Source organism: Arachis hypogaea, chromosome 20 (assembly GCF_003086295.3).
Source record: "Arachis hypogaea cultivar Tifrunner chromosome 20, arahy.Tifrunner.gnm2.J5K5, whole genome shotgun sequence".
NCBI lineage: Eukaryota > Viridiplantae > Streptophyta > Magnoliopsida > Fabales > Fabaceae > Arachis > Arachis hypogaea.
In genome coordinates, this window is record NC_092055.1 from 144,264,503 (window position 1) to 144,276,639 (window position 12,137).

General features: G+C 30.1%; 1 protein-coding gene across 9 annotated transcripts; it reads left to right on the forward strand.

The window, feature by feature from the left end:
- The first annotated feature begins 973 nt into the window (after nt 1-973).
- Nucleotides 974-6,171, forward strand: LOC112734954 (protein MALE DISCOVERER 2). Of its 9 annotated transcripts, none has more exons than XM_029291863.2 (12): nt 974-1,319; nt 1,529-1,979; nt 2,098-2,227; nt 2,907-2,996; nt 3,112-3,173; nt 3,263-3,679; nt 3,854-4,044; nt 4,156-4,288; nt 4,362-4,519; nt 4,601-4,795; nt 5,020-5,299; nt 5,938-6,171. In XM_029291863.2, exons 2-11 carry the CDS (start codon nt 1,880-1,882, stop codon nt 5,278-5,280), a joined length of 1,737 nt encoding a protein of 578 aa, XP_029147696.1. In that variant the 5' UTR covers nt 974-1,319; nt 1,529-1,879; the 3' UTR covers nt 5,281-5,299; nt 5,938-6,171. The 9 variants fall into 9 exon arrangements, with proteins under 9 accessions (XP_029147696.1, XP_025640280.1, XP_072086219.1 ...); XM_072230118.1 differs by having other exon boundaries at nt 979-1,292; XM_072230119.1 differs by having other exon boundaries at nt 981-1,319; nt 2,104-2,227.
- The last annotated feature ends 5,966 nt before the right edge of the window (nt 6,172-12,137 follow it).

Sequence of the window (12,137 nt, forward strand, 5' to 3'; positions counted from 1 at the left end):
TTTTTAAAGTCGGATCGGATCCAATATCGAGTATATCTACATAATTAAAAAAAAAAACATTTTAAGTCCCTGTTTGACTATTTTTATAAAAATGTCCAAAAAATCTATTTTTTCACCTGTTAAAGTCTATTTACTTTTAAAATATTATCAATAAAGTTCTCTTGAATAATAAAAAAAATAATAATAACACAAAATCTAAGTTTAATTATTCGAAGTTGAAATACAACATAAAAATTAAAAACAAGATATCATAAATTATGCTATTTATATGAAGCGTGCGGACCTGCAAATCAAATCCGCAGAAATTACTATCAAATTGGCAATTCGATCCGATAATTTTGCGGATTAGATAATATCTGCAAAATTTAGATCAGATGCAGATGATTATCGCAAATATACAGATATTATTCGATCTATGTACAATCTTATTTTAAACCACAAGTAGCATTTTTCTTAAACCACCCGGGCGCAAAACAAAAAAGGGCTATGCATACGCTTTGCTTCCTCTTTGATCCAATGACCAAAAAACCAAGCGACCCATAACTAATTACTTTTCATTAATGCTACCAAAAGCCCATTATAAGTTTTTTTGGACTGAGCTATTTGTTTGGTTTTCTACTGTATTTTTAAATTTAAGAGATTAAAGATTGATTCGTCAAAAATTAAAATTTTATTGGTATTGTATATATGGTATTGTATGCTTATGTAATATATTTCAATAAAAACAAAATCAATTTATCATTATCTTGTATATTTAAAACACGTGAGAGTGAGTTGGATGTGGTGGCCCAAATAACTAATTTTCTCTTTTAGAAAAGTATTTGATTAATTAATTAATTCCATCCCAAAAAAGAAAGAAAGAAAATGAATTAATTAGTTTTATAATAAAAGTAAAAGAAAATAATGAGATGGGAATTGTGGCTGGCAGCGGTGATGAGAGAGAAAAATATGACAAAAGAAGACAACAAACGACGTTGCATGAGAGATCGAGAAAAACAAGATTGTGTGTGTGAGAAAGAGAGACACAGAGAGAAAGAAAGAACGCGCCTCTGCCCTGACGGACATGGTCGAAGAGAGCTTCCTCTGAGATCATCCTGCAAAGGGCACCATTACAAGGGAACATTAAGGGGTTCAGTTCTGTTTTTCCTCCGGAGAAAAAAGAAAAAAAGATCAATCTTTGCATTCAAAAGATTGTTTTTTTTTTCTTCTTCTTCTTCTTCTGCTGCCCCCTTTTTCCTTCTTCCTGAAATTTGATCTCTGCCTACTTGCATTGCATCCTGCATTGTCGATTGGTTCGATTCCTTTCTCCCTTTTGCATGGTAATTCAATGCTCCCTTTTGCCTTTTTTTTTTGGTTTCTTTTTTGAAAAAGGGAAAAAGGAAAAAAGCATTGAGCTTGCTTGCCAATGGGGTTATTCTTTGTTTCTTCATTGTTATGTCTTTGGTTGGTGATTGTCAGCATTTTCATTATTATGTTCTGTGAAAAGGAAATGAAATCATTTGGTTGATGTTGGTGTCATTTCTTTCAGCTCCCCCAAACATTGCTGGGAATCATTCTGAGAGAGGGATATTGAGCTCGGTTATGTACTTGCTGGGCACAAGGTTGTAAGGAAAAGATAAAATACAGAAAATGAGGGACCCTGACGTGATCTTCAGACCCCAGACCTGCTATTAATTTTGCATTCCTTTTGTAATTATACATGCGTTTTGCCTAGTTAGTGAATTTCTGCTGGATAGGAGAGGTTGAAGGGTTTTTTGTTACTGAAAAAACCTGGAAAGTTTTGTACATATGCTATGCATGTATCATATAGCTTCCTGGCTATAAAGAGATATTGACTTGGTCTCAAAGTCTACCAGTGTGGCATTGGCCTCACAAAGATATGGAAAGTAAATGGGGCCCCTTTGGGTTATGCCTTTGGAGTTACATTCTATTGATTTCTGCGTGTGGAATTCAGCAGTCTTGCTCTCTGAATGATGAAGGTGATTTTCATGGATTTTCCTCTTGCTTTACTTCCACGGTTCCACCCACAACCCCATTGACATATTCTTTTTCTTGTGTCTATTGTATGATTTCTTCATGATGCATTTCAATGGATAGAAACAGGATTGGCTCTACTGAAATTTCGGCTGACTGATCCTTACGGCGCTCTAGCAAATTGGAATTCAAATGATTATGATGCCTGCAAGTGGTCAGGTGCCCATTGTGTTGATGGTAAAGTGAACATGCTGTAAGTTCCATGGTGTTGCCCTCTTTATAGCTTTTTTTCAGTGAGAATCACTTATTTTAGTGAAGGTCATTCTTCTTGTTTTGAGAAAGCTGCTAGTTTGATAGATATGAATGCAATGCTGAACATGGCATGCTTATTGGATTTTATGCCTTAGTGTTATTTCTTGTAGGGAGCTGAATGGACTATCTTTGGCAGGGGCGTTGGCCCCTGAGCTTGGGAAACTATCCCTATCAGCATTCCTCTTGAAGCTGTGAAAGCTCTGATTGAATTTTATCTTTTAAATTGTAATAATAAAAAAAATCTTATAGCTCGATATTTGTCATATAGAAATCTTTCTTAAATTGTCTTAGTAGTCATGATATGCGTAAAAAATGTTATTATTCCACTACAAAGTTTATGGATGCTCCTGGCAAGTTCTATATTTCATTGTATTTCTAAATCAGAATTTGTTATGCAAGAAGAATTTTTCTGTCACCATTCCCAAAGAACCTGGAGATCTAAATAAGCTGGAGTTATTGCAGTTTTATTAGATTTAAATAGTTGTACATAGACATGTTTATAATAGGATACTATGATGTTATTTGCTCTATATAACCAACCTCACTAAACGGAAAAAAAAATGCTAGTGTTTTAGTAGATTTCTGGGTATACTTTTAAATGAAATATTGTTTTCACATAGGTTGGCTTGTGGCAATACAATTGAAGTCGTTGAGCATTATTCATCTCTGAAAACTTCACCTCACCTCAGAAATAGAAAGTTGGCACAATGGTAAGCGGTTCATATTTCTCCTTGGTCTAGTGATCTTAATTTGTCCATTTCATGCTTTCCTTCCATGTTTCACTCAGATGTTGGATATCATTGTTTTGTCTACTCTGATTTTAAGGTTCAAGTCAGAGAAGGCCTCCTCTCATGGAATCAGAGGGAATAACTGTGACAATTTGCCCGGTGAGTATAGAACATTGATTAATTTGTAGCCTGTGAAAAATGAAAAATCACTTTTAATTTGCATTCAAAATATGTCTTGCATCTTGTAGGTTCTGATGGGATAGAGACTGCTCCAAGTACATCAAATCTAGTCAATACTGCACGCCGACGGTTGCTTGATGAGTCCAGCAGTAACCTTGCCGCTGCACCTTTTGCCGGGGCGCCTGTACCGATTAGTTCCGTTCCAACTACCCTGAGTAGTGGATCTTTCCCAGCTGTACCAGTTTCCAAACAAACTGATTCACCCAACTCACCACCTTCAAGTTCTAATTCTCCTCCAAACGATAGTCCTTCTTCAAATGAAAATGGTTCAAGCCCGTGGAAGATTGTTGTTATTGTTATATGTGTGCTTCTCTTGGTCATTATTATTTTGGTCCTTCTTTGGATTTGGAGAAAACGAGCTGTAAAAGTAATAAAGCCCTGGAGGACAGGAATAAGTGGACAGTTGCAGAAAGCATTTGTAACAGGTAGCAATCCAATGAGACAAATAAAAACCACATCTTGTATATGATTCAAATGAACAATTACATTCAGCCTATCTCCTAGTGTCGAATTTTGTTGAAAAATTTAAAATGGGATGTTTGTGTTTATAATCTCATTTAAAATGGTGATATTGGTTGATGTCTCCATATGAAATGCAGGTGTCCCAAAATTGAACCGAGCGGAGCTGGAGACAGCTTGTGAAGATTTCAGCAATATCATTTATGATTTAGGTTCATGCACCATATACAAAGGAACTCTGTCCAGTGGCGTTGAGATTGCTGTTGCTTCTACTACTATTACTTCTTCAGCACATTGGACAAAGAGCATGGAGATGGCATATCGAAAAAAGGTTTAAAAAAGATAAAAGATATTTGAATTAAGATCCCAAGTTGTTCAATCAAGAGGACTCTCAATTCTCAAACTTGACCTGCTGCTAATTTTTGTTTGTTATATGCTTCAGCTTGATATTTTGTCCCGTATTAACCACAAGAACTTCACCAATCTAATTGGTTACTGTGATGAAGAACAACCCTTCACAAGGATGATGGTGTTTGAGTATGCTCCAAGTGGAACCCTATATGATCACCTGAATGGTAATACTTTTTTTCCTTAGTTACTATCTTGCACATGGCAAATCTGAATCAATCTAATGCTTGTTCATTTCAGTTCCTGAAGTTGAACACCTTGATTGGAGTGCAAGGATGAGGGTTATTATGGGCACTGCTTATTGTCTTCAGTACATGCACCATGATCTCAATCCACCAATAGCTCATTCCGAGCTGAGTTCAGATGCTATTTTATTAACTGATGACTTTGCAGCTAAGGTATTCACATCTCGAACTCCTTTTGTTTGCTTTTGTTACATTGTTGCAAACTAACTTATCTCCTTTCTTTCAATCTCTCAGATTGCAGAGGTAGTTTTTTGCAAGAATGTAGTATCGCCAACCAAAACAACTGAAGGCGAATCAAAGCAATTCGAGTTGCCGCCTGAGTGCTGTCCTGAAAACGATGTCTATAGATTTGGAGTTTTATTGCTTGAAATCATTACTGGGAAGCTACCATACCAGGACCATGGCAACCTTACTGTCCTTGCAGACTGGGTACATGTTTGTCCTCTCTTTTTTTTTTAGTATTTCTTGGTTCAGAATTTTGTGAAGAAAATAGTAAAAAAGAACAAGAGTTTAGTGTTATCCTTCATAAAATTGTTAAAATAGAAAACAATACCAATAAAGTCTCTTTCACAAAATCCTGAAAAAGAAAAGAGGAAATGAAATAAGTGCAGCCACATTGTTTAACAAAGAATGATTCTCCATGAACTTCGCAGTCTGCTAAGTACTTGCGTGAGAAGACAAGCGACCGCTCTATTGTTGATCCGACGCTGCAATCATTCAAAGATGAAGAACTGAGTGTGATATTTGATGTGATCCATGAATGCACTCAATCAGATGCAAGTGTAAGACCAACAATGAAGGATGTAACTCTCAAGCTGAGGGATGCGCTTAAAATATCGCCCGACCAAGCCGTCCCAAGACTTTCTCCACTCTGGTGGGCTGAACTCGAGATCTTGTCAATGGAGGGCACTTAAAAGCTCTCTTCTCTGTGTTGTAAGTTCAAGTCTCTCTCTTTCTCTCTAACATGTATCAAGCTGACAGAGGATACCTTTCTGAGAAATGTTTGCTACTACAATTTTTCTTTCTTTCTTTCAATTCATTTTATTTTATTTTATTTTTTGTAAAAGCTTATGTGATTAATACCATAGCTATTCTTGTCCCAATGTAAGTATGTGTGTCTATGTTATGTTATTGTCACTTTGCAAATCTGGGGGTGCTGTAAATTAACTACATTTATTCATCAAGTTTGGATTAAATGTCTAACAGATTTATTGGTATATCGGTCCCATTCTCCATACAACTTCTATATCAATCTATTCAATATTAATGGAACTTGTAATAATTTCTCTGACTCAGATAGTCTACCACTTCCAAACCACAAATATGCATGCAAATGTGTAGATACTTTTGTAACTAATTCTAATCTAATTCATCAATATTCTATTTTTAACTGTAATATTTATATAGAGGTTAAGTACTCACGTTTCTTTGGCTAGCTAAAAACAAAAACTACAATCAAGAACGGGAAACTTTGTAGAAATAAGGATATGCCTTATGTAGTGAGAGTGGTAGAATAAGTTAATGCTAATTATTCAAATATTATAATGGATTTAATTTTTATGTATTTACAGGGTTGGACGTTTTTACACCGTTAGCCCATAGAAGTTATGATTCTTAATGAGGAACTACTCATTGTGATAACCACCCACAACCTTTTTAAATTTTTATTGGTTGACATTGTAAATGTGCTTGAAATCATTTCGTTTGTATGATCATTTAAATAGTAAGTGTGAAAACTAATTATACTTACCAATATGATAATATATAACAATCATTATTATTATTATAATAATAATAATTATATAGTAATAGCTCAAATGGCATAGACTCCCCATACTCAATTAAGAGGTTGCGGGTTTGAGTCTCCTATCTTTCCAAATTTTTAGTCAATGAGTTATAACTCAAATGGCATAATCTCCCCATACTCAATTAAGAGGTTGCGGGTTCGAGTCTCATATCTTTGGTAAAAAAAAAAAATTATATATATCTGTGCAAAAGAAGGATTTATACTCAATATACTAAAATATTTTTTTTTTGGGTGTTTTCAGCGTATGGGGTTAATAATTAAATAAGTCTCTGAAAATTTATCAGTAAATTAAATTAGTCTCTTAAAAATTTGATTCATCAAAATAGTTTCTAAAAGATACACCTGCGAGTCCTAGTAATATTTTGTTAATTATGATGTTAACAATCTCAATGAATGCTAAACTGAAACACTGTTTGAGCGTTATGTATATGTTATATGACATTTTTTTTTTACACTACTCACACATCCACTCCACACTATGCAGTTCTTAAATCACAATGTAGTCTTGGTTGGGAATTGAATCCGGATGCAACATTTTAAGAGGCAACTAATTCGCCATCTGATCCAGGCCATTTTGATTCGCAAATTCTTCAACGACCAATTCAACTATTAATTCAATAAACTTTTATATTTCATAATGATATGAGTTCGATGCTCGTTCTACCGTTTGAATAATGAATACTCTAGATAGGCAGGGCAGTAATGATATTGGTGGAATGATCTTCAATATTGAATAGGGTCATAGGGATGGTAATTTGAGCCAACTAGACCTTGGCTTTCCCAAATGGGTGGCTTTTTCAGCTGTTGATTGAATTTTGCGGCGGATATGAATAATACTAGTTGTTTGGGTATGTGATGGGTAGGGATAATAGTCACGTCGTTTCATACACGTTTCAAACATACACAAGTGAATGTTTGAGATAATGAATTATTTAATTTAATGAATTTAACTTTATTTAAAATTGTTTAGAAATTTAATATCATGACTTTAATATTATATTAAAAATTTACATGATCTTTTTTATACTTTGTATTTTATTTCCCTAGATCATATATTATATTATGTTATTAAAAAAGGTAAATTCTATTTAATCTCCTCTAAAATAATATGTAAGTTATTTTTTATGATATGTTACAATTTAATTGGTCATTATCTTAACCCTAGTTGGGTTATTTTGTAATTTATTATTTAAGATGAGCAATGGTATAATTTCTTAAAATATCAAAACTCCACTCCCGTTAATTGAAGCACATTTTCACTCCTTCATTTTTTCTTCATCACGTAGCTTCGGGCCTTCTAAGCATCGCCGTCGCAGTCGTGACAAGAAGCGCCGACGTGGTCGTGATCTACTGCCCTCTCACGCAATCTGTCTTCACATTTTGGATTTAAAATTTTAATATTAAATATTTTTTATTTAAAATATTATTTTTATGTTATTTTTTAAACTGTTATATTAGTCTCTTTTTTAAGATAATACAAAAAATAATTTTTTATAAAAATAATTTATTTAATCATTAATTAAATAATAAAGTACTAATAAATTAAAATTAAAAGAATAAAAATATTATAAAAAATACGGTAAGAAAGTTAAATTTTATTATTTTAAATTTGTGTTATTAATTTTAATAATATATTCATTTTTAAATAATTTATGTATGATAAAAAAATATGTTTACTTGTTTAGAGTACAAATTTTATTATTATATTTGTATGTTCATGATTTTAATTATATTTTAAGCACTCTAAATAGATTTATTTTATTATATTATATTTTACATGTGAATATATGTTTTATCAGTTAATGAGTTATAGCTCAAATGACCCATACTCAATTAAGAAGTTAGGAATTCTTTAATAATTAAACGGCAAAGTTATAGACATGGTAGTAGATGACGACGACGTCGGCGCTTCTTGTCACGACGACAACAGCTATGTTTGAAAGGATCGACGGAATGAAGAAAGAATGGAGAGGAATAGAAAGGTGCTTCAATTAAAGGGAGTGAGGTTTTAATATTTTAAAAAAAATCATACCCTGATCCTAATTACAAACATTTTATGGCAAACTAATTTTGCACAAAATGTCTATAAAACTAAATCAATAATATTAAAAAGACAAAAAAATAGTAAAAATTCATTTTATTTAATATTTATTAATTATTATAATAATTAATAAATATTAAATAAAATAAATTATAATTATTTTTTATTAATTTATTTTCGTTACCAAATAATTTTTGAGATTAACCAACGATGGTCTAATGGTTTTTCTTAATTGGGTGGTTAACAACAAAAGGACACAAGTAAAAAAAGGCTAATACGATATTAAGTTTTTGAAAAGTTGGATAATCATAAATCATTAAAATAAACTTTAGTTTTAATCACTTTTTATTTTTTATATTGATTTTGAATTATGAATTATTGGGATGTTATTCTTAAATATAACATTGATTGATTTAGAATATATAAATCAAATTCTTTGATTTACGAGAGATATAAAAATTAAATTTTTTAATTTCTACTTTAAAAAGAATAAAAAAATTTAAAGTAAAAAAATCAGATTCAATAATTTTTGTACTTTCTATATTTTTAAAAATACTCAAAATTATCATATTAAAAAATATTATCCATCTCACATTCATAGAAAAAATTAGCCTAATTTCAACATCCAAGCAATCCCATGCACTTGTGACTTGACACAAAATTTAAATTTTAAGATTTATTTTATGAAATATAAAAAAATAAAATTCTAAAACAAATTAAAAAATATTAATTTTTAAAATTTTTTATTAGTATTTATTAATTATTATTAGAAATAATTATATAATTTTTGATATAATAAAAAATTAATTATAAATATTGTATTATAAAATAAATTATATATATTAAATTAAATAAAATAATTTTAATTATTATCTTATAGTATTACCGCAACTTATATAACTATCTAACTCATGTGTCATTGGAGTTTACTAGAGAGGATGGAATTTGGATAGTGAAAACTGTTTAGAAGATGGAGACTACATCACTAATAGGTAATAAGTGTCTATTAACATAAAATTCGTTCGTTATACAGATGAATTTGTCTATTTACATGAAAATTGTTTATGAATTGGTGAACTTATTTTTATTATGGCATTATTTTAAATTGTATTAGTATATTTTTTAAAAATGCTAGAGACCAGTAATTTTGATGTTTTATAACTATTAATTGGTCATCAATAGTATTCTTAATGGTGTGAGATTACATCTAATGGTGAGAGATCACTCACTTTTGTTTTGATGGTTAAGTGCTGGTCAGAAAATACAAAAATTACTGGCTCCTAGACTTTTTCTTTATTTTATTTAAATAATTATAATTAGAAAATTATTTGTTATAAATGAATTTATAGACATATTTAGTTTTTATTATAGACAATTTTTTTGTTATTGACAAAATTACTGACGGATTTTATTCTTACGTAAAAGTCTCATAAAAAATTATTTATTGACAGATTTTTTTGTCAATTATTTACCGATAAATTCTTTTTCGTTAGCGACAAATTTTTTCTCAATAATTGTCCCCTCCGTTTCACTAAAAACATTAGATTTTTCGATATATTTTTTGTCAATAACTTAATTTAATAAAAATAAATTTACTCGTATTATTATATGTATATGTTTATATCTATACAGTTTTAATAAATTAACTGTTTTTGAAACTGTTAATTTTAAATTAGAAGATAAGTGTGTTGGTACTATCTTTAAATTGAAAATTTTAAACAAATGTATCTTATTATGTTTAAAAATGTTTAATTTAAATAAACATGTTCATATTATTTTAAATGATTTTATAATTAACACGAGTATGTTTATTTTAAAAAAATAATTTTAATAATTTAAATAAATATATTTGTATTATTTATAAATTAAAAATTTTAATTTAAAAACGATGTGAGTACATTTATTTTTAATTTAAACTTAATGGCTTCCAATAGTTAATTGTTTTCAAAGTCAAATAAACATAATTATTTATATAAGTATAATAATATGATTATATTTATTTTTATAAAATTAAATTATTAATTTAAATAAAATTTATTTAAATTTTAAATTAAAAATTTTATTGTTTAGATTTTAAAATTATAAAATAAAATTAAATTAATTAAAAAATAAAAATATATTAATACAATCCAAATAATTAAACTCAGTTTATGTAAATGAATAAATTACTAATTCTGTATCCAAACTATTTAAGTGCTGAACAAAAAAATTGGCATAAGAAAAGCATAATATTAAGGTAGCCATCAAAATTGAATAGTTTGTCTAATTTCTAAATTAGATAATAAGGGTCTAACAATCCATGTATGTTAGAAAAATTTAGCTTTAGTTAAGTATAGTAAGCTGATGTGTAATAGAAACAGTTAGAGCAGAGCTTAATTAATCATATATCACCTATGTATATTGAAATCTGCTGCTGAAATTGATGTCTCTCGAGCATTAATTGTAGTAACAAAAGGACCATATTCTCTTTATAAACCTCCTAAAATTGCAGTGACATTTGCAACTTCATTCAGTTCAACTCCTAATGAGATTAGTGCATCCATGTTTTCTTTGTTTCAAGTAAGTAGTGTGTCATAGTTTCCTTTTTTTTTTTTATATTGTTCCACTTGTTTTTCAATTGATTTTCTTTAACTCTTGTTTGCGAAGCAAAGAAAGTTTCTAATCTCTTCCATATCTGATAAGAGAAAGTATATGCAACCATTGTTACAGTGAAAGAATTTGACATTGAAGTTGAGTCAAGATTTGAGGAGTACATCTTGTTTTTTTCATATCTTGTATTCAGCTGTGATTCTTCTATTTTTTTTTATCTTCATTTGAATTGAACATTATTGTATATTAGCACCAAAAACATGCTCTATTAGTTTACGACCTTCAATAGTTGATTCAGTTTGATCTCTCGAAAGGTAAATAATTTAATTCATTCAACTTGATTCCAATCGGATTTGAGAAACTGTGAATTTCAGCTCCAATATTTGGTTCAAGATATGCATTTGCCATGGTTTAGGATCTTGAGCTCTGATACCACTATGAAACCATGAAAGGTATCAGACTCCCAAGAGATAACGAACACAACAGAAAAAAGAGAGAAAAAGTTTTAGCATTTAGAGTAGAGAAATGAGAGAATAAGATCAATGTGATGAGTCGCAGATTACAATATATATAGATGGTGTATGACTCAGTTGTTTCTGTTACATGTCAACTTACTATAACTAACTATAGCTAATCATAACTAACTTCTCTAACCTACATTGATTGTTATATCCTTTTAGATCTGGTTAATTCGGAATTGGATGAGCATAACGTTGGAGGCAGCCTTTTAGATCTGGCTAATTCGGAATTGGATGAGCAGACCGTTTGAGGCCGCCATTCCACCTAGCGTGATCAGATGAGCCTATTCTTTTCTTTTTAAGATATCTCAAGTTTCATAAGTTCCCCAACTGAATGTGAAAAATCTAATCGAATATTTTTTTAAGTACAATTTCATAAGCTTTCTAACTTGAATATGAAAGCCCAATCTAATACTTTTATAATTGAATTAAAGCCAAACTGTCCAAAACAAGAAAAGAGAACTACCAAAGCCCTCTTCTTAAAAAGAAAACAAAAATAAACATATCTCAAAAAGAAACAAGGTGATATACTCTTTCATTCCATTTCTTATGTGTTGAAGATAAAGAGCATAAGTACAAAACTTTAAATCAACTAAAATATACTTAATTAGTACCTCAGAATAAAGTAATTAACTAACTAAACCAACCAAAATATTATGGTTTCATGTCCACACACACTAAAAATGAAAATAACTTAGGTAGTATCAGCAAACAAACTAGTTAGCCAACCATAAGGTATAGTTACTAGCTACTGATACTTAATTATAGTATAATCAGATTCTATGATTGGATTTCTGGATGGATCCAGCATGAGAA

Bases quoted from the DNA above. Each gene is read 5' to 3' on its own strand.
- LOC112734954 (XM_029291863.2), top strand. From the start codon at position 1,880: ATGGAAAGTAAATGGGGCCCCTTTGGGTTATGCCTTTGGAGTTACATT. The intron at 4,045-4,155 runs GTTTAAAAAAGA...TATATGCTTCAG, and splicing joins AGATGGCATATCGAAAAAAG to CTTGATATTTTGTCCCGTAT. The intron at 4,520-4,600 runs GTATTCACATCT...TCAATCTCTCAG, and splicing joins CTGATGACTTTGCAGCTAAG to ATTGCAGAGGTAGTTTTTTG.